The 19,352-nt window shown below is 49.4% G+C and overlaps 7 protein-coding genes across 7 annotated transcripts; 3 read left to right on the top strand and 4 right to left on the bottom strand.

Moving 5' to 3' along the window:
* Nucleotides 1-820: 820 nt before the first annotated feature.
* On the bottom strand, nucleotides 821-1,991 carry N7455_011056 (sedoheptulose-7-phosphate:D-glyceraldehyde-3-phosphate transaldolase TAL1; the record flags this gene model as incomplete). The annotated part of the gene is made up of 4 exons (XM_040961193.1): nucleotides 821-1,441; nucleotides 1,507-1,790; nucleotides 1,860-1,871; nucleotides 1,934-1,991. The coding sequence occupies 4 exons, from the start codon at nucleotides 1,989-1,991 to the stop codon at nucleotides 821-823; spliced, it is 975 nt and encodes a 324-aa protein (XP_040808376.1).
* A 1,111-nt stretch (nucleotides 1,992-3,102) lies between these two features.
* Nucleotides 3,103-10,910, bottom strand: N7455_011055 (Beige/BEACH domain protein; the record flags this gene model as incomplete). Its single annotated transcript, XM_065606576.1, has 7 exons — nucleotides 3,103-3,132; nucleotides 3,187-3,564; nucleotides 3,613-7,427; nucleotides 7,497-7,792; nucleotides 7,845-7,948; nucleotides 8,002-8,363; nucleotides 8,420-10,910. The coding sequence occupies 7 exons, from the start codon at nucleotides 10,908-10,910 to the stop codon at nucleotides 3,103-3,105; spliced, it is 7,476 nt and encodes a 2,491-aa protein (XP_065460539.1).
* A 1,042-nt stretch (nucleotides 10,911-11,952) lies between these two features.
* N7455_011054 (S8 family peptidase) lies at nucleotides 11,953-13,560 on the top strand (the record flags this gene model as incomplete). The annotated part of the gene is made up of 3 exons (XM_040961208.1): nucleotides 11,953-12,321; nucleotides 12,386-13,312; nucleotides 13,366-13,560. 3 exons carry the CDS (start codon nucleotides 11,953-11,955, stop codon nucleotides 13,558-13,560), a joined length of 1,491 nt encoding a protein of 496 aa, XP_040808342.1.
* A 350-nt stretch (nucleotides 13,561-13,910) lies between these two features.
* Nucleotides 13,911-15,260, bottom strand: N7455_011053 (MmgE/PrpD family protein; the record flags this gene model as incomplete). The annotated part of the gene is made up of 1 exon (XM_040961213.1): nucleotides 13,911-15,260. The coding sequence occupies one exon, from the start codon at nucleotides 15,258-15,260 to the stop codon at nucleotides 13,911-13,913; it is 1,350 nt and encodes a 449-aa protein (XP_040808358.1).
* A 518-nt stretch (nucleotides 15,261-15,778) lies between these two features.
* Nucleotides 15,779-16,624, bottom strand: N7455_011052 (uncharacterized protein; the record flags this gene model as incomplete). The annotated part of the gene is made up of 3 exons (XM_040961189.1): nucleotides 15,779-16,293; nucleotides 16,359-16,485; nucleotides 16,559-16,624. 3 exons carry the CDS (start codon nucleotides 16,622-16,624, stop codon nucleotides 15,779-15,781), a joined length of 708 nt encoding a protein of 235 aa, XP_040808373.1.
* Nucleotides 16,625-17,800: 1,176 nt separating this feature from the next.
* Nucleotides 17,801-18,217, top strand: N7455_011051 (uncharacterized protein; the record flags this gene model as incomplete). Its single annotated transcript, XM_040961180.1, has 2 exons — nucleotides 17,801-17,825; nucleotides 17,883-18,217. The coding sequence occupies 2 exons, from the start codon at nucleotides 17,801-17,803 to the stop codon at nucleotides 18,215-18,217; spliced, it is 360 nt and encodes a 119-aa protein (XP_040808349.1).
* Nucleotides 18,218-18,562: 345 nt separating this feature from the next.
* N7455_011050 (uncharacterized protein) lies at nucleotides 18,563-19,317 on the top strand (the record flags this gene model as incomplete). Its single annotated transcript, XM_065606575.1, has 3 exons — nucleotides 18,563-18,983; nucleotides 19,033-19,119; nucleotides 19,177-19,317. The coding sequence occupies 3 exons, from the start codon at nucleotides 18,563-18,565 to the stop codon at nucleotides 19,302-19,304; spliced, it is 636 nt and encodes a 211-aa protein (XP_065460538.1). The 3' UTR covers nucleotides 19,305-19,317.
* Between the last annotated feature and the right edge of the window lie 35 nt (nucleotides 19,318-19,352).

The raw sequence follows: 19,352 nt of genomic DNA, 5'->3' as shown, positions 1-19,352 counted from the left end.
TATCTTAAAACGTTTTTTTTAGATTGAAGATTGAAGAAGAGTAGAGTATTGTGAAGGAAGAGGAGAGGAAGTGGGCGGGCGAAGATAATAAGGCGGATGATGTTGACGTGACTCTACACTTGTATCAACCAAGTACTAGGTACATGTATTTCAGTATAAAAAGAGCTGAGCCCACCAGTACTTGGTACCTAATACCACAGCAAAACATCCCCCACCTTCCCAAGTGGGGAGTTCGGAGCTCGGGAAATGACATAATTATTAATAACATCGTGAACACCTGGGCACCTGGGCACCTCCACCCCTGGAGGACTCAATTTTCAATTGGATACATGTTCTTACTCAAAATTGTACATATATACTTCTTGGTTGCGTCTTCTGCGTACATACGTAGTGAACACTAACATACAAGGGGAAAGGTCTCGAGTGCCAGCATTATCCGGTGTATATTTGGTTTTTGAACTGTTCCACAACTGTCTCACATTCCAAGCTGTAAATCATCCTATCAGCAATTGATCTAGCCTCGGGTAATATATAAAATATATACTCGGTATCAATACATAGTAGCATACATACTATAGCATACATAGGAGAGTAAAATGACACCATAGCTGCAAACCACTAGTGCGGGGGTCTGAATAAGCCGACCCGGCCAGATTCCGCAGTTTCTAAGGTTACCCCTCAAGTTCTAATTTTCTACACCGACACCGAAGAAGAAGAATAGCAATGGGGACAAATTCATCAATTCGTATCTACCGATTCCAATTTTTGTGGGAGATCGCCAATTTACAATTAAACAATTAAAAAAAGATCAGAACCCAATTTAAGCCTGGATCTTCTGGGCAAGAAGCTGCTTGAGGGTAACGGCATCAGCGGCGAACTTGGAGATACCCTCACGGAGCTTCTCAACGCCCATAGCCTCCTCGTTGAAGTCGAAGCGGAACTCAGCCTCGTTGTTGAGGTACTCGCGCTTCTTGATATCAAGGCTGGCGGCACCAGCGGGGTTGAGCTTCTGGGGAACGGCCTCGGTGGAGTTGTAGAGGTCCTCCAGGAGGTTGGGGGAGATGGTCAGGTAGTCACAACCGGCCAGCTCGGTGATCTCGCCAACGTTACGGAAAGAGGCACCCATGACAATGGTGTTGTAGCCGAACTTCTTGTAGTAGTTGTAGATGTCCTGGACGGACTTGACACCGGGGTCCTCCTGGGGGGTGTAGTCGCGCTTGTGGGCAGCCTTGAACCAGTCAAGAATGCGACCAACGAAGGGAGAGATGAGGTAGGCACCGGCCTCGGCAGCGGCAATGGCCTGAACCAGAGAGAACATGAGGGTCAGGTTGCAGTTGATGCCGTGCTGGGACTGGAGGATGTGAGCGGCCTTGATGCCCTCGTAGGTGGAGGCAATCTTGATCAGGACACGGTCCTTGGAGATACCGTTGTCGGCGTACAGCTGAGTGGCAAGAGTCAGCTTGGAGTTCTCGGAAAAAGTCATTACGGGTGAACTTGTGAACGTACCTTGATGATCTCAAGAGCCTTGTTGACGGAAGCCTGGGTATCGAAGGAGAGCTTGGCGTCAACCTCGGTGGAGACCTTTCCGGGGATGATGTTAAGAATCTCCTTTCCGAACTGAACAAGGAGACGGTCGAGAGTGGCCTCAACCTGCTCATCGAGGGTCTTTCCGTTCTGCTTGCCGTAGGCAATGGCAGTGTCGATAAGAGCGGCATACTCGGGCTTCTTGGAAGCAGCGAGAATCAAAGAGGGGTTGGTGGTGGCATCCTGGGGCTTGTACTTGCCAATAGCTGTGGTTGATGTTAGCTAGCCATTCAATGCTGGAACCAATGCCATATCAAGCAATCAGGAATACATACTGGCGAAGTCACCTAGAAGTTGAGTGTTAGCATGTTTTGTTTTCAACACAACCTAGATAAAATTGATAGCTTACCAGAGTCGCAAACGACGACGGTGCCAGTGGCCTTGAGCTGTTCGAGAGAAGAAGACATTTTTTTATGTGTTGAAAGTGAGATAGAGAGAGTATGAAGAAAGAAGAAGGGTGGCGGGCGGCGCAGTGTTTAAGAAGGAGGGGTGGTGTCATGGACCAGAACCAGATCAATTGCCGGGTACTTAAATTTAGTATGTGGTTACCATAGTAAATGGAAGTACCTGAAGTTGCCCCGTTTTTCAGGTGGGATGGTGGGGCAAATGACGCTGCACAATGAAATCAGAGCTGTGACTTCACATGTGTATCCCAACTATTTTCTGTTTGCCATTGCTTCTTGGGTTCTCTACTCTTCTCTTTTTCAATCTTGGTGATCTCTTTATGAATATGCTAATTGATCAATCCCAATATGATTTCCTATACACTCTGATTGACCTACTTGACCAGGTGTGCTACAATCTCAAATCCGGCGCAGAGTGCTCCGCCTTCCCCCAACCGGAGGATGGTAGACCGGACAACCCGAACGGCCCACTAGGTACTGCATCGGTCTTTGTAATGTTCACCGGGGGCCCGGATAAATACACGTCGACGGCTAGTTATGGGGAAAAGTGATTTCCGAACACCTTGGCTATGGACCCTACGGAGTAATAATCTTCGAATGGAGGAGGTGGCCTGAAAAGGGACTCACAAACACCACAGCTTATAATAGGGCTTTACACATATATATCATTCTTCCTGTACACTCGGTACTCGGGAGACTGAACAACCACCCTATAGTATGGCTTGTTAGAGGGAGGTTTCTACATTGTCTTTCGTTTCGTGTCATCAATCAAACATCTTCCGTTAGTGCGGTTGTCCATGTCTTCTGCGGAATCGCACTTTAGCCTATGGGCTCAACCGCCGGGCCACTAGTTATACTTTATTGATTGTTGACATAGACTCGAGGATGTTCATGATCGAGGGGTCAGCGTACTACAACTTGTACCGCTCCCCAGGATGCATCATATAGGGGGAGCTCGTAGGGCCAAGCTTAGTTTTACTATCACAACGACAAGAGTATAACGGAAAGGGAAAGAGGTTGAGTCGCCAGAAAATATCTGGTAAATATGCTTTTTTTTTGGCTATGAACACGAGGACAAGGAGAAATAGAGGGTATAGGAGTAACATCGAGGAAATTAGCGGCGCTGGATGCAGTTCCATTCATACTACCATCAGGTTAGCTTCGTCAATGAAACATGCAATGGCGTAATGAAACTCACCACTCGGCCAGCGTCATCCCCCGTATAGACCACGTGGGGGAGAGCCAAGATACAACTGATACCAGCGCTGATATTGGCACCATTATCGCGATTGCTGTCGGTATGATGCAACTGTCGAATCAACTCCAGCTCAAAGCGGCCACCGCGGATATTCTTGCTCCAGATGTTGACCACACCACGAGTATGGCCGGTCAACACCAGTTCACGCTCCAGCCATTCATTCTGCACCCCCTCGTAGAAGACGCAGGACAAGACGCGATCGTCGGTCGTCTCGCAGACTGGTTGATCAATCAACACTACGCCATTGAGGGTAAATAATGTCAAGCGATTGCCGCGACAAACCATGATGTCTCCAGAGACATCGTTGATTCGAGCACACTAATTTGTCAGTAAAGGACAGCACGCAATAGAGAAAGGGAAACATACATCGACCGCACCGTTGCCGGGAGGGGTTCGCACGAAGGATCGTCGATTGAGATCCCATAGCATAACCCGTCCGTCATTGGAGGCAGACAATAACGTACTGAAGGAGCGCGAAACGGCGAGAACAGTGACTGGGGCTCGATGGCCAAAGAGCGACCCAATGGGCTGCAAATCTACGGACTTGGAGGTTGCAGTGACCGTCCATAATGAGATGGTACAGTCCGTACCGCAGGTAACCAGGGTGCGGGAATCCGCAAAGCTGGCATGAGACAATTGACCAACATGAAGGTGCTCAAAGTGGCCCAGGAGCTTGCGGGTATCGGCGGCGTAGAAACGAACACTGCCATCAAAGAATCCCCATTCCATGTAGTAGTCATAGGCTGGCGGCACGTTGAGCCTCAGGGCCGCCGTACACAACAAACGGTCTTGTTTCATTGATAAAGTTGCTACTCGTTCCTCAATATCGAGAAGAGACAAAGGCATTTGGGTCAGAGATTCTGCAAGGGTGTCCAGCCGGGGTATGCGGTGCCGTTGATCTTCCCTCTGGGCGTGAGGTCGTTGGAAGATTTGGTGAGGAGTTTGCCCAAAGTTGTGAATAATGCCGATGGTGGCCAACCGCTCCATTGGGTCATCAATGGCATCTAAATCTTTGGCACCTTTGTATGAGAGGTGATGGAAAACATTGACGGACTCGACAGCTGCCTCGCCCTTTTGCTTGCTGCCGAAAACGAGATCAATCCAGCGATGCAGGTTCTCGGACACATAAGGACTCTCAAGTGCTTCTCGGTGCTTCGCAATGAAGATCTTGGGATCGCCCTTTGCCCAAGGTGGCAACTCAACCGAGTCAATGGCTGTGGTCATGTTTTGGAGAAGACCAAAGTCATAATGGTTGGAGTTCACCAGGAATTCCGGAAGATAGAAGAACTCAGGGGTAAGTTCTCGAACGTCGGTCATGTTCCCTCGCGATGCTGACTCCCATGCCTTGCGGATTGAATAGAAGAGGCGATCGGCATGATCAAAGGAGCCGCCCTGAAGTAAAAGATATGACTTGACGAATGGTTGCAGCCGGATGAGGTAGGAACTGACAATCATGGCAGAAGAGTAGTGCGTTCCATAATGGAAAGGCGGGGAATTATCGTCGCCCATCTCAGCAAATGCATTGTATCGCTCACGGAAGCCCATTTCACGTTCCGGTGTTTGACAACCCATAGGCTTAGATAGGTCCCGGAATGTGGCTGGGTTGTCAAGGTCGAGTTCCTCACTTGTATAGTCTGCCAGAACCCATGGGAAAACGGGATATTGGGTTAAATCATTGAACGTACGCCCAGCAAAGGTGTTGATCAACATCAGATAATGGAAGTTGGAAATTTCACCCTTAACCCATTTGCGCGTTGCTGGGTTTGCCGGAAGATGACCGAAGACACTGGCAAATTTAGACCCAAGGGATTGTGGTGCATCATCTTGACTGCGAAGGGTTTCAAATCGCCAGATATCTTCTGGTCGCGATTGTCCGGTGCTTCCCGTGACCTGTGGCGCCTTGATAGCCAGTTGGTTGCACAGATCATCTCGAGCTCGTGCCGAGAGCAATGTCAACAAATAGCTGGTACCGTCTGTGAAGAATATCTCAAGAGCAACATCGCGGAACAGGAACCGACGCTTGGAAACGCTGACCAAATCAGACCATTTCCAGCTCCTTGTCTCATGCTCCTGAGAGCGGGGGTCGTTTGATTCGCGACCAGAAATCATGCGCACATAGGGATCTCGTTCCTCATTAGGGGCTTGCCAGACGTTCACAATCTCGCCATCTGCTCTCTGGAAGAAATTGTCTAGGATATAGATGCAATCCTTGCCGAGAATCGAAATACCCTCCACTGCCTCTAGACCAATGATTCGAGACAGGTTACACACGCTTTGAACCTGATCGCCACGTTGAAGAGATCGCATCACCTTCCGGTTTCTATCTTCATAGTCTTCGAGCTCGATTTTAGGGTCGTCAATCATCTCGAAGTTATCCTCCATGAGGCTCCGGTTGTCGGTATCGCCATTCGGCGAGTCGCTTCCCCCATTCTCAGGGTCCTCTGGAAGAGGATGAGGCGCCGTCAGAGTCTCACCCTCCGAGAGTGCACGTATGCGGGTGTCAATTTTGATTGCTGGGGGCTCGGACGCCTTACGCTTAGGCTGATAGTCCTGTCGATCACCTGACTCATCGGGAACCAGACGTAGTCGCATACGGCTGCGACCCTCCGTCTGGTCTAGCCACCATCTCCTCTCCCTCTCTTCTGCGAGAAGGCCACCTGGTCGTCGCAAGTCAAGTAGCAAGTCAGAGAAAGCTGACCACATGAAAGTAGAGCTATCCTGGAGATCTTGCAGGAATCGTTGAGACTTCAAAAACTCGGATGCTGCAATGTTTGAGATCCAATGTGGCAAAGTAGCCTCGTGCTTTCGCGTCATGTCTTGATCGAATTTTTCAATTTGGGCCCATTGTCTGAGTTTGTCTTTACGCTTCGATACTCGAGACCTGACGGACTCCTCGGTGCTTGTATTCTCCTCGTGGACGAAGGTGTCCCACAATCGAGAAAATACACCGAAAAACAAGGCATCCAGATCGTCGCGCTGGTCATTGATCCATTGCAGGAAAGATTCATCATCCATTCCCGAAAGAGCGTCGAAGCCGTCAGCCAACCGACGCTGGAGAGATACAGATCCATGGCTGAGAAGTATTGTTATCTCATTCGGAGCCTGTACCAATATGATTCTCCATAAGCGGGTAGCAGCTGAGCGGACATCACCATTCGTGCTGATTAGTTTAGTGTACAGCAGGTAGCATAGCAGGTGTAAGTGTTTTGATTGGGTTTCAGCCGCCGAGAGAAGGACCACCTGCCAGTAGTTCAATCGGTTTAGCAATGTCACGGTTTCAGTGTCATCTGCTTCTGACAACTGAAATAAGATAACTTTGTACAGAGTCGAGCGAATCGTTGCAGTAGCCTGGCTACATAAACGAATGCTTTTCAACTGAGATATGTCCGGGCGTTGGAGATACTCCAAAATTGTACCAATGAATTCGAGTGTGGATGATGCCCCGTTAATGAACCAGCCTTCAGATACTGCCTCTGTCAAATGTGTCGCGAAGCGCCCCAGATTCGTAAGTGTCCGTGTTTCATGAAGTAGACCTGGTCGAACCAAAGGGAGGTCTTGCAACATGGAAAGCACACAACCAAAAACCCAAGAATTGAAGTACGCCTGGTGTTCTAAGAAGCCGGGCGGGGTCTTCAGATAGAGACCAAGGCCGGAAAAGTCTTTGCGCCCTAAAAGCTGATCATCGAAGACAGCCAGCACAAGCCTGAAGACTGCCTTGACTATGGGATGATCAGTGCCAGCTTTATTTCCGGTAAAGGTTGGGTTCATGAGCCGCCGTATCCGGGCAGAAGAGGGCTGGTGCTTGGATTTATCAGGAGAGACCAAAATAAAGGATGAGCCACGTCTCAAAGAACCAGTGCTCTCATCGGGATTGCCCAAGGAGTCAACCATGGTGGTCTGTAAAGCTGTCGATGCATTAATGGTACTCGAGCGCGGTCGAATTACCAGGTTGCTGTCATCGAAGCTGAGTCCGCTGTGTCTGAAATTCAGTTCTGCATTAGGGCTGACAGCATCAGCACCAACAACAACGGGATAGACCACAGAAAGTAGCTCCTGCACGTAAGTAGACTGTGCAGTGAAATCTTGGAAGCTTGGTGACTTGGTGCGTGCTTCTTCTAAGAATCGGACAACCGAATTGATAAGAGCAAACCCATGGATATACTGGTCTGAGGGAGTAGCATCTGACAGTAAAAATGGGCGTCAATCAAAGAAATACCAGGCCATAGTAGTCATGAGTGGTGAGAACCTACCAGGAAGCTTGAGAGAGTTCATTTTTAGTTTGTCGCGTTTGGAGACACGCTCTTCGGAGGATTCTTGAGCGTCTTCTGGCGCATCACTTGCCATGGCCAGATTGCGCACCCCATCCTTCAACATATTCACAATAACCGGCAGCATATCTGGGAAGACAACCTTTACATCGCCTTCGGCCAAGAATGCTCTAAGCAGCTCGGACGGGTCGAGGGGTTTTTCGAGGTTCAGCAAAGCATGGTCAACACCGAAAAAGATAGAAAGGCATATAGGCCACAATGCGGGAACGTCCCACCATCTCTTAAGACGGTGTTCTAGAATGATGTATCCACCACTTTCTCTCCGCAAACTTCTTGCTGTATCCACTGCCAATGACCACGACTAAGCGGGCCAAAATCTTTGTTGCAAGTATCACAACCTCGGGCTCATCCTCGCACATGAGATAAAGAAGCCACTGCACAGATGATTAAACAAAACTCTTTTCAAGGCAAATGATCATCCACATACCTTGTTTGTGACGGCCTTGGCAAATTTCCTCAATGGCGTAGGGTCATGTGGGTTACACAAGACGGAAGAGTATAGCCGTAACATTTCAATGCCCAAAGTCACGCTAGGAAGATACTTGCTTTCTGACTTCGCCGACGAAGGCCGAGGCGATGTAGCCACATACCGAAGGCTCTTCTTTCTCTGAAGGTTTGTCTGAGTCTTTGGCTTATGGAGTGCATATGTGATGGACAAAGCTAGTGATCGAAGAAGGTCGGGAGAAGGACTGCTTTCCATCAACGAGCGGAATGCCGATAAGCAAGGTTGGAGAGACTCTTCGGTCAGCTCTCCACTCTTCAAGGTTTCGAGTAGCTTTTTGTTGACACCTGGTTTGGTCAGCTTAAATAATAAGAATGGCAGTGTCATGAGGAAGCACACTTACGCATACGACCCAGACGCCTGGCGTTGAATCGGCGATAGTTGCTATCGGCCGCAAATGTCCGGAATTGAGAGTAATACAACCCAATCACCTGGGATTCGCCGAGACGCCAGACGTCCATATCCACGAGCAGAACACGGTAGGCAAGCGGGTTCGTGATGATGGAGTGATTAGGGGTTTCGAAGTCATAGCCAACAAATGCCAGAGTCAAACGTAGCAGATCAAGCATCAAGGAAGCCAGCTCCTCAGGGTCAGAGCTAACCACAGGGATTTTGAATGCGGTCGGGGAATTGCCCATGTAGAATCCAAGCTTCTCCCGCAATAAGGCTGCAAGAATACCATAGCCATTCTCTCTTTCCATGGCCTCGCTGTTTCTCCAGTTGTCCTGCACTGCTTCATAGAGAGCCTCCACGGCCATGCGTGTGCTTTCCGCAGTCCTAGCCGCCTTGACCAAGCTTAGATGGACCGCAGCGCAGCCACCTAGACACCAACTAGCATCATCCATCGCCCTAGGTACGGCAACGACAGGATCACCTGTCAGGATGCCGACACCCTGAGGCTGTGTTAAGCCGTCATTGATAGCCGGAGTGGCACCGTTAACAGCAACGGCATTGCCGCCCGACTTTGTTAGCTGTTGGAGACTCTTTGCTGCCTGCCGTGAGAGACACTTTATCAACTGTGATTCGTCGATATTGTTGCTATCATCGTCGTCAAGAACAGCGACAGATGAGACATTGATCAGAATCGAGCTTTCACGAATCAATGTACTCGCCCGTTTGCGGATGGCAGTGACAATATCCGAGGCTTCCTCTTTGCCTGGGTGAAGATGTTCATTCCGCAGGTTGAGAGTCGCAGAGGCCTTGTATGTCTGGAAGGAGCCTAAGCAATCCTGGAAATTGCCATAATACCGAGGCCCAAGGTTGTAAAAAACAGCTACCATGTCGTCGCTATAAGCCTCGTCGAAAAGCATTCCATTAGCAAGGGACCATCGGGAAGTGGACACGCCTTTTCCGAGGCGCATTGCCAAGTCTTGAGGGGTGCCAAAGAATGCCTGCACGCGCGATGGCTTGCTTGGATGATGGCTTATAGGAACGGATGGGTATTCGATCTTCAATTGTTCAACAAACTCGCCGTCTATGAAAAGAGATGCGCGGGAAGAAGACATTGGTTTCGGTCTCTTTTGAACAACACAAATATGGTACCAGCGATTTGGCTCAAATTTTGCCGACTTGAACCGAACACTAGGACGGGAACCTCGAATCGAAGTTTGGAGAATAAAGTTCCGAGTATCTTTTTCGAGGTAGGCAAGAATGAAACATGTTTGGCTTGTATCAAATGCTCCAAAGATAGTAGTATGCGTGTTGGAATCGAACTCGTCGAAACGGGCCCAGGCTGCAAGAGTGTAGCCGGAAGAATTGATAGGAGGGAATGGTCGACCGAGCGTTGCAAACTCAACTGAGCAGTATCCGTGACGGGACATATCAAACTGTATTGATGGAGGCTCCTTAGAAGATTTTAGAGCAGACAACAGGACTTTTAGAACTTGCGGGTTTTCATGCGCTCCACGGTATAAGGCGACAGCATCATCCAAGCTACTCATGCCCTGGACACTGAGAAATTGGGCGAGATCTTGGTAAATTGCTTTCTCCTTGTCTGACCGTGCACCATCGAATAAGAGGGGTAGAATTGAGGTGAGCATATCAGTGGCATGCAGGGCTACGACGTTCCTTCGAGACTGCGAGGCCAATTGGCAGAGACATGCGGGCAAGGCCAGGCGTAACATGTCATATCCAGATGACAAAGAGGAGTGCATCAACCACACACGCAGGAATGGTCCAAGTAGTTCCGGTACTTCCACCGTCTCAGCTGAGCCAATGCAGTGATCCACGGCATCCTGGACATCTTTCGGAGATGACGAGTCCTTATTCTGGGGAAACTTGGTGCTCAGTGTTACAAAAATACCCGACACTGTCTCCTGGCATAGAGCTGCGGCCAAAATGGCGCCGTAGAGATGTTGCGCGTCACCCTCAGTTGTGTCTATCTTTTTGACCAGCACAGTCAAGGTTCGCTCCAGTGCAGAAATGCCTCCCCCTACTATCTTCCGAGCAAAATATCGCTTGTTGCCAAAATGATCCTTCAGGCCCTCTGCCAATACACCGAGGACATCTTTGAAGATACCCAATAGGCCTTTCCGTTCCTCCTTGGATTTGTGAACCGGGTCGTACAGCTCAGCTACCTGGTCCGCCAGCGCCAGGAGCGTTTGAAAGCCTTGGAGATGTCGGAATGCATCTTTGGCGGTGCGTGGACGTGCATCATCTATGAAGGTGTGGCGGAGGCGGAGAAGGGATTCGGTCGTCGACTGAGCCTGGGACAGAGTAATGGCGGTGCCTGCACCGACGCTCTTGAGCTGGTCAATGGTTGGGGCTAGCTCTTCGGCCAATCGTTCGGTCGATCCGGAGGGGGAGGGAGGGGGGAGGGGAGCCGGCGGAGCCATTGCCAAATCTTATCCACGTCCGCTCCGATGGCGTATGACCATCAGAGACCGTGAATGTTCAATAACGGGTACAACGGTCTGCATTGGTGTGTGACAGTGCTAGTGCCAATATAGGAAGCCTAGCGGTTAGGAGAATTTGCAGCACTCGTCATCCGCAGAACCCCATGTCAAATATTCAGCCACTGTAATTCGCTATCGGGGAGGGAGGGGAAAGTTGGATATCAGGTGACTCAGTGGCTCTTTGGAGAGGGGGCTGGACACATTGACACAGCCCTGTTATTGTATTGTAAGAATGGTAAACTTCAAAATTACAAGCGATAGCTGATAGGGCATGATAAGCGCGATAAGACGCAGCTCTTAGCAATGTGGAGAAGCTTGGAAGTGATCCTATGATGTGATGGGCTTCTCCGCAGATTGGCAAAGTTGTACCCAATAATGGCACTCTCATGCAAGACAAGGGGGGATTGGACCAACATTTGAGTCACCCGAACACAAAGCACGCGACTTCGGAGGATGAGTTGCCTTGGAGAATATGGGCCGTGCGAGGGGGTTGCCTATAGCCTATAGCAAGGTGAGACTGCCAGGTACCCGGGGGGAAGGTGACCACCTGCACCACCTTGCTATATAGGTACTTTGTTTTTTACTTATTATTCGTGCCCGGGAGATATTCAAACAATTCAAATCATACTTCAAATGATGATAAGTCTAATCAGATATACTAGTCATGATAAGTCAAGTGGATGCTCCAGATGTCTTAATGGGTTCCCGAGACCTAGGTGACCATACCATACGGTATCGGGTACCCCCATTCCCAAACAGTTCTCCACTGGATCGACATCGACAGGTCATCCACCGGCGTAACCGTATGTAATGCCCGCTTGCATCATCGATCCCCCGTCTCCTCCCTAGATAAGCTGCCCTTCTCCTCATCTTCCCCCTTCTCCTCTTCATCCAACCTATCCTTCACTCATCCTTTCCAACCTACAATTATCGTTTACTTTATCGTTTCTTCTGTCGTGTTTACTTATCTACTTTGCCCAGCATGAAAGGCTTCCTCAGCCTAACCGTGCTCCCGTTGTTGGCAGCTGCCTCGCCCGTGGCAGTAGGCTCCATCCACAACGATGCAGCTCCTATCCTCTCCTCCATGACCTCCCAAGATATTCCGGATTCCTACATCATTGTATTCAAGAAGCATGTTGACCAAAGCTCTGCCTCCGCTCACCAGAGCTGGTTGCAGGAGGTGCACACCGCTCATACCGGTCGGATGGAGTTGAAGAAGCGCTCCCTGTTCGACTTTGACTTTGAGGCTTTCATGGGCCTGAAGCACACTTTCCAGATTGCTGGATCTCTCACAGGATATGCTGGTCACTTCCATGAGGATGTCATCGAGCAGATCCGCCGTCATCCCGATGTTAGTATCCCCATTCCCTCCTTGCGGAAGTTCCCGAGGTCGGCGGCTAATATGACTCAAATAGGTTGACTACATTGAGAAGGACTCTGAGGTCCGTACTATGACCGACGGTACTATTGAGAAGAACGCCCCCTGGGGTCTTGCCCGTATCTCTCACCGGGAAAGCCTCTCCTTCGGTAACTTCAACAAGTATTTGTATGCCGAGGAGGGTGGTGAGGGTGTCGATGCCTACGTTATTGATACTGGCACCAACACCAAGCACGTTGACTTCGAGGGCCGTGCTAACTGGGGCAAGACCATCCCCCAGGGTGATGCCGATGAGGATGGAAACGGTCACGGAACTCACTGCTCTGGTACTATTGCCGGCAAGAAGTTCGGTGTTGCCAAGAAGGCCAACGTTTACGCTGTCAAGGTTCTTCGCTCTAACGGCTCGGGTACTATGTCCGATGTCGTCAAGGGTGTTGAATGGGCGGCCGAGGCTCACATCAAGAAGTCCAAGAAGGGCGACAAGAAGTTCAAGGGTAGCGTTGCCAACATGTCTCTCGGTGGTGGTAGCTCCCGCACCCTGGATCTCGCTGTGAATGCCGCTGTTGACGCTGGTATCCACTTCGCTGTTGCTGCCGGTAATGACAACGCTGACGCCTGCAACTACTCCCCCGCTGCTGCCGAGAAGGCCGTCACTGTTGGCGCCTCCACCCTGGCTGATGAGCGTGCTTACTTCTCCAACTACGGCAAGTGCACTGACATCTTCGCCCCTGGTCTGAACATCCTCTCCACCTGGGTTGGTAGCGAGCATGCCACCAACACCATTTCCGGCACTTCTATGGCCTCTCCTCACATCGCCGGTTTGCTGGCCTACTACGTCTCCCTGGCACCCTCCAAGGACTCCGCCTATGCCGTCGCCGATGTCACCCCCAAGCAGCTCAAGGCCACTCTTATTAACGTCGCCACTGAGGGCACCCTTACTGACATTCCCTCCGACACCCCCAACGTAAGTTTTCCCCCTTATCTAGATGACATGGATTAGGCTAACTTTTATCTTAGCTTCTCGCCTGGAATGGTGGTGGTTCCACCAACTACACCCAGATTGTTGCCGAAGGTGGTTACAAGGCTGGTGTCAAGGCTAAGGAGCCCACTGTCGATGAGCGCATTGGCAGCATCATCGACAGCGCCGAGAAGGCCTTCCACAAGGAGCTTGGCGCTATCTACAGCGAGATCAAGGATGCTGTCTCTGCATAGATTATAAGGTTGTTAGGGTTCTGTCTGTGACAAACCCCACAACCCGGGCATACGGATGGATGGATTAACACAGGCGCACATCATATTTTCTTTGGTTTTATCTCGGTTTTTTTTTGGATTCTCCAACACGAATCCGCGGGTTTATCCCGCCACTACACTCCTATACACAGATTGTTTTTGCTATTTCGCTATTTCGTTGCTTCGCGTAACATGTCTACAACCATAAGTTCGGAGTGATTTAGAATAGGTTTTGATTTATCAAACAAAGATTTCTCCGGCATTTCAACACCACAAAATAGGTTAGATTAGGCCCGTAGCAAGTAGATGTAGTCATACATTCGACATATGCTCTACAATACGTCATTAATTCGACCCACGTCGGCCTGTTCTTCCAAACCCCAACACCACCGACTCGCCCTGTCAGTCCGCTCTTCTCCCAGAATCCCAATACACTGATCAACGAACTTTGCCGTTAACTGTTCATTCGTCATGGGGCGCTCCAAGCTACCCATAGCATAGTCGACATGCTTCTCAATACTAGCCCCTCCCCTCACTTTCACAACAAGATGACACTCATCCGCCCGCAAATTCTCATCAGGAACCGCCCTAAACCGAGCCCTCAATGCCACAACCCGCCCATCAAGTACCACATCATCCTCATACTGCGCCGGCGCAGCCTTCCCCAACAATAGGCCAACTGCACCACCATGATAAACACTAAACTTAGCCTCCAGTCCATCCTTCGGCGTGGCCTTCCCCGTCAACTCCAGAACAAGCGGATGCACATCCGCAACAACCTCTTCAATATCCGCGACATCAACCCCAACCCTCTCCAACTCCCCATGCAACCAAACACACCCATCAATAACAGGATGAACAACAATCCCACAAGGAAACGGCTTAAACGCATTCCTCACAATCTCCCACCGTCCAGCATCCCCAAGCCCCCCAATCTCCTCCTCGAGCCTATTTCCCCCAGCACAAACAACATTAGCCCACCCCCTCTTCGCCTCAAGCGCCTCAACCGAACTCGTAAACCCCTCCCGCGCAAGCAAAGCAGCAAGCAACCCATTCTGCGCCGCCCTTCCAGGATGAAAAGACTTCGCATGCGACCCGAACATTTCCCTCAGCCCAGTAACCTGCGTAGCCGCAAGACCAATCGCATGAGCGACCTTCTCAGCCGACAGGGAAAGTAACTTCGCCACCGCCACAGCAGCGCCAATCGACCCCGTCGTAGAAGTGATATGCCAGCCGACGTCGTAATGCACGGGCCAGACAGCCAGACCGGTTTTACACTCGGCTTCAATACCAGCGACCAGCGCGGTTATGAACTCTGTACCGGAAACGGGGTGTGAGAGGGTCGGGATTATGGCGAGGAGCGCACATGCTACTGGGCCTGTTGGGTGGATGATTGTGTCTAGGTGGGTGTCGTCGTAGTCGTGGACGTGGGAGGCGATTCCGTTGAAGAGTGCGGCGTGCATGGCGTCGGTGGAGGTGTTTGTGCCGAGGAGGTGGGAGGTCGGTGGTCCTGAGAAAGGGGATAGGGCGTTACGGGCGATTGTTGATGCTGGATGTTGGCTCCCACCGACTATACATCCGGCTATGTTGTAGAAGCTTCGTACGGCGGCGTGGGTTACTTCTTCTGGGAGGTCGGGGTAGGATAGAGAGACTGTCCAGTCGGCGAGGGTTTGGGTTGCCATCTTGGATTGGTGGTTGGTTTCTCTTTCGATGTAATGTTGAGGCAGTTGGTGTCTGGGTTTAGTGAGTAGGTGGATGTAGTTATGATGTTGGGATCGATTAGAGGTCCGATATAGGGGCCATACATACAGTACTCCGTACAGACATTGGATTTAAAGTGGGGGGCTGTGTGGGGGGAGGAGAGTCCACTTTTGCTCGGCAATCCAGATTCATCTGGCTTAAGTGAACTCAATCATATGATATGCAGATAGGGCTGATATAGCTGAAAGTTTGATTGACATTTAAAAAAGGATTAGAATTTGATCTCATTTCGCTAAAATATCTGTGCAACATTAGGGTATTGCATGTTATCATAAACCATAAAACCCATAATGTTGGAAAAAAAAATTTGACCCCGCTAAACGCCTATCATATGAAAGATCAAAGGTGCGCCGAGAATGCTGAATATGCTTAGAGAAGCAGACATGAAAACGATTGATCATGAAGCAACTCTCCGGACGAAAGACACCAAAAGTTGTCCTTACACCTTCTTCGTCTCCGTGGAATCCTCGTTGGCCGATTCGTCCTCGTCCTCGTCCTCCTCCATATCACTGCCGCTAGACTGTTCCATGTCGAGATCATCATCAGAGTCACTGCCACCGAACACATCGCTGTCGACATCACTGTCGGCCCAGAAGTCGTGGTCTTCCTTCTCCACGGGCTCACGGACGGGAGTATCGTGTGTGGGCATCTCAAAGCCAGCGGGGATATCGAGCTTAGACTTCTCGACATCGGCCTTAACACGCTGGCGGTAGGCTTCCGGTTCGTTTCGAAGCAAGACGGCAGCGTCGACGTTCGCGGGGGAGGAAGGCTCGGCATCGTCAAGCAGAGAGATGATGGAGATCAGGACCGACTCGACACGCTGGGCAGGGGACCAGCGCTCCGAAGCAAGTTCCCCAGACATTTCATCCTCGCCGGGCGCATGAAGGATGGAAATGCATAGCTTGCCGCTGGGGTAGATGTTTGGGTGGTGAAGAGGTTTCAAGAAACGGAACTCTAATAGTGATAAAAATCTCGTCAGTCACATTGAACACCAGAAGGAGCCGGGGAAGGTATCATACTTGGTGGAGCATAAGGGTAGTTGGACGGGAATGTCATTGAGGCTTTAAAATAGCCACCGTAGTACAATGAGTCCGGGTTGATCACGATCAAAGCGACATCCCAGTTGAAGATGTCGTCATCGTGCAACTGTGCAAGATATGTCAGTAACCTGCAGGTGTAGAAGTGTCAAAGACGCTCAATAGTGACGTGGTGAACATACCTGGACGTGAACCCACTTCTCCTTGAGAAGGGTCTTGAATTCGTTCATCAAGATGCGTTCCGCCATCGCGATCAGAGACGGGAATTTGAAGATGATGCACTTGGAAAGATGATAACGCGCGGGGCAATCTATCTTTATATAGGTAAAATGTCGCGAGGCAGCACTGGTTGCCTATGCAAGTTGAAGCAAAAGTGGGTGTGGTATAATTAAGAACCCCGTCACAGTTTAGGCAATGTCGGGATCACGAGGGCCGAGGGGCGAGACCTCCTATGCCTATTAAGATCAACGGATGCCTGAAATTTCGGTGACTCTGACTAAGAGGCGTTCGACCGGGTACCCGGCAGTCCTCAGCGCCACCTCCAGCAGATTCTGCTGATAAATTTTGTATTTCTATATTTGTATCAATTCTCAAATAAAATATTTAATGTCAAATTCCTAATGCTTCAATTTTCTATACTCAATGTATAAGCTTGGATAAGCTTGGATACCTAAACTAAAAATCCCCAGGTTGTCTTCAGTTCAATTTTCTAAGTCATATGTATATTTTACAGTTTAATTCAAGGTTCTAGTTGTAGTAGACATGATGATATCTACATAGGCCTTTGCTTTACTGATTGTGGTAATATTCTCATCCATATTAGAAAGATTTAATTGTTATGCTGAATCTCACTGGTTATCAGGTTATGAAGATATATAATTAACGGAATACTATAGACGATCTACCCAAACGAATCGAGTTCTCGAAACAACCTATTCGAGAACATGCAATGCCTAGAAACAGAATGAAAATAGCGAGAATTAAGCAAACTTGTATTTGTGAGGTCTGTAAAGAGTAAAGGCAAAAGTACTTTAGGTTGTAGTCGTGTCGTTCGGAACACGACTAAATATACCACCCTTACACACTTATATCTAGTTCAAAGCAAACACTGCCTGTGTCCACGCGAGAAACCTTCAATATACAGCAGACTTGCCCGACACCTAGCAGTGTCCCTGGATTGACTTGGGCCGATACGGCTCCTCTAAGTATGCCTCCTCCTCCGGAAGTCAATCATACAGGTTTTCTTCTACCTACATCAGGTTTACAAACCTCAACACTGCCCAGCGGTTGGCTATGGCTATATCTCCAATGCCGATGTGTCGACTATGACTGGGTTCAATGCACGTATCTTTGATCCAAAAAGTTGTATCAAAATCTGGACGGGGATCATACCACAAATGCATATCAAAGTTTGGATCATCGACATGGTAACGAAACCTAGTGTCATTAGTTGGATCTGTTGAAGACATTCTTTTAATATTGTACTGATTTATTCGACAATCATAGGAAACCTTCCTGCCACTGCGAAGACACACATCGTGCCTGCCACCCACGGCTGCATATTCGAGGTTACGAAAGGCGAGCGGTTCCGCATTGTCGACATCCACAGTCTCCATATTGTTGACTTCATGGCTTGGGTCAACGAGCCAGGCCTAAAGGAGCATGTTCGGATGTCTTACACTTGGTTCCGACTGCAAGGTCCCGATATAGGGGAACATCTCCGCGCCAACCACGACACTCCTGCTTTGACTATTACCGCCGACACCTGCAAAGTCCACGATATGACATTCATGCCCTGTTTCCCGGAGATCTATGCCGGATACGGTCTGGAAGGTCATTGATTCTGCACGATGAATATCACTGAAGCCACGGAGCCATGTGGTATTACCTCACGACTCGAGCGTCCTGATCCGTTCAATATTTTCATAAACTCGCCCAATTACACCTTAAAGCCTATCAGCAACAGTAAGCCTGGAGACTATATTGAGATGGAGGCACTGTGAGATAACCCCCATCGCAGTCATTACGGGATTGTAAGTGCAGGCTCTTTGCTCGAATGGGAAACTCCAACAATATATATACATTTGTGCCTTGGACGGTGATGTGATTGGTTCGTCATCAAGCTCCCTGAGCATCAACTACGTTTTACGATTCTCGATCCCCGACAATATCGTCTGCCCATAAAAATGTTCCGAAATATCCTTCGTCACGCACAGGCGCCTGTGCTTAGCATATCACGTCTCCCGGATCGCCGCTCTTTCTCATATGTGTCGGCGCACTCGGTTTCTCCAGCAAGCTTGTATCGATTTCAGGTACACCCTGACTCAAGGCTTTATGATAAAGCATTTGAACAATATGGCCGGGAAGCCGAAGATGGAGTAGAAGTCAATGTGGACGGCCTGGTGTACCTAAGTAGAACAGTCAAGTGTATGCGAAACGCCACTTCACCTTATTCGTCTGCTAACCTACTTAGGTCGAATGGTGCATTATTCATGCCGAATACGCACTTAATGCAAAAGGTCACACGGATGTCGAATGATTATTATTTGGAAGTGGTAGAAAGTGGCAAGGCCGCCGCGGAAGCTCATTATTTGTGCATACCCAAAGGTGATTAAATGACCTTGTTCAGAGACGCCAAACTAATTTTTTGTATAAGGAACCGCTATTCCAAAGTCGTTGATTCTTTTCCGTGAGCATACTTCTCGCTTCTCTCTACAACCTGCGCGTGCCATGTCACTCGATAGTATGGGCCAAGATAAGTTCTTTAAGAGAGAAAAAGAATTGCTGACATGTAGTAAAGGCCTCAACAGCACTCTAACTCGGTTTTATCTCGAATTTGGGCGGACTTTCAATCCTGACGCTTGGCTTGAGAGGAACCCCTATCATGATGCATTTTCTGACGATGAGGAAGAGTGGATGAACTACTAATATGCAGTGCTATAGGAGAATGTCAAAATTGACCATGTCCTTCTGATG

The sequence above is a fragment of the Penicillium solitum genome (genome assembly GCF_028829755.1).
Source record: "Penicillium solitum strain IBT 25940 chromosome Unknown utg000008l_segment0_segment0, whole genome shotgun sequence".
Classification (NCBI taxonomy): Eukaryota; Fungi; Ascomycota; class Eurotiomycetes; order Eurotiales; family Aspergillaceae; genus Penicillium; species Penicillium solitum.
This window is presented reverse-complemented; position numbering and strand designations above follow the sequence as displayed.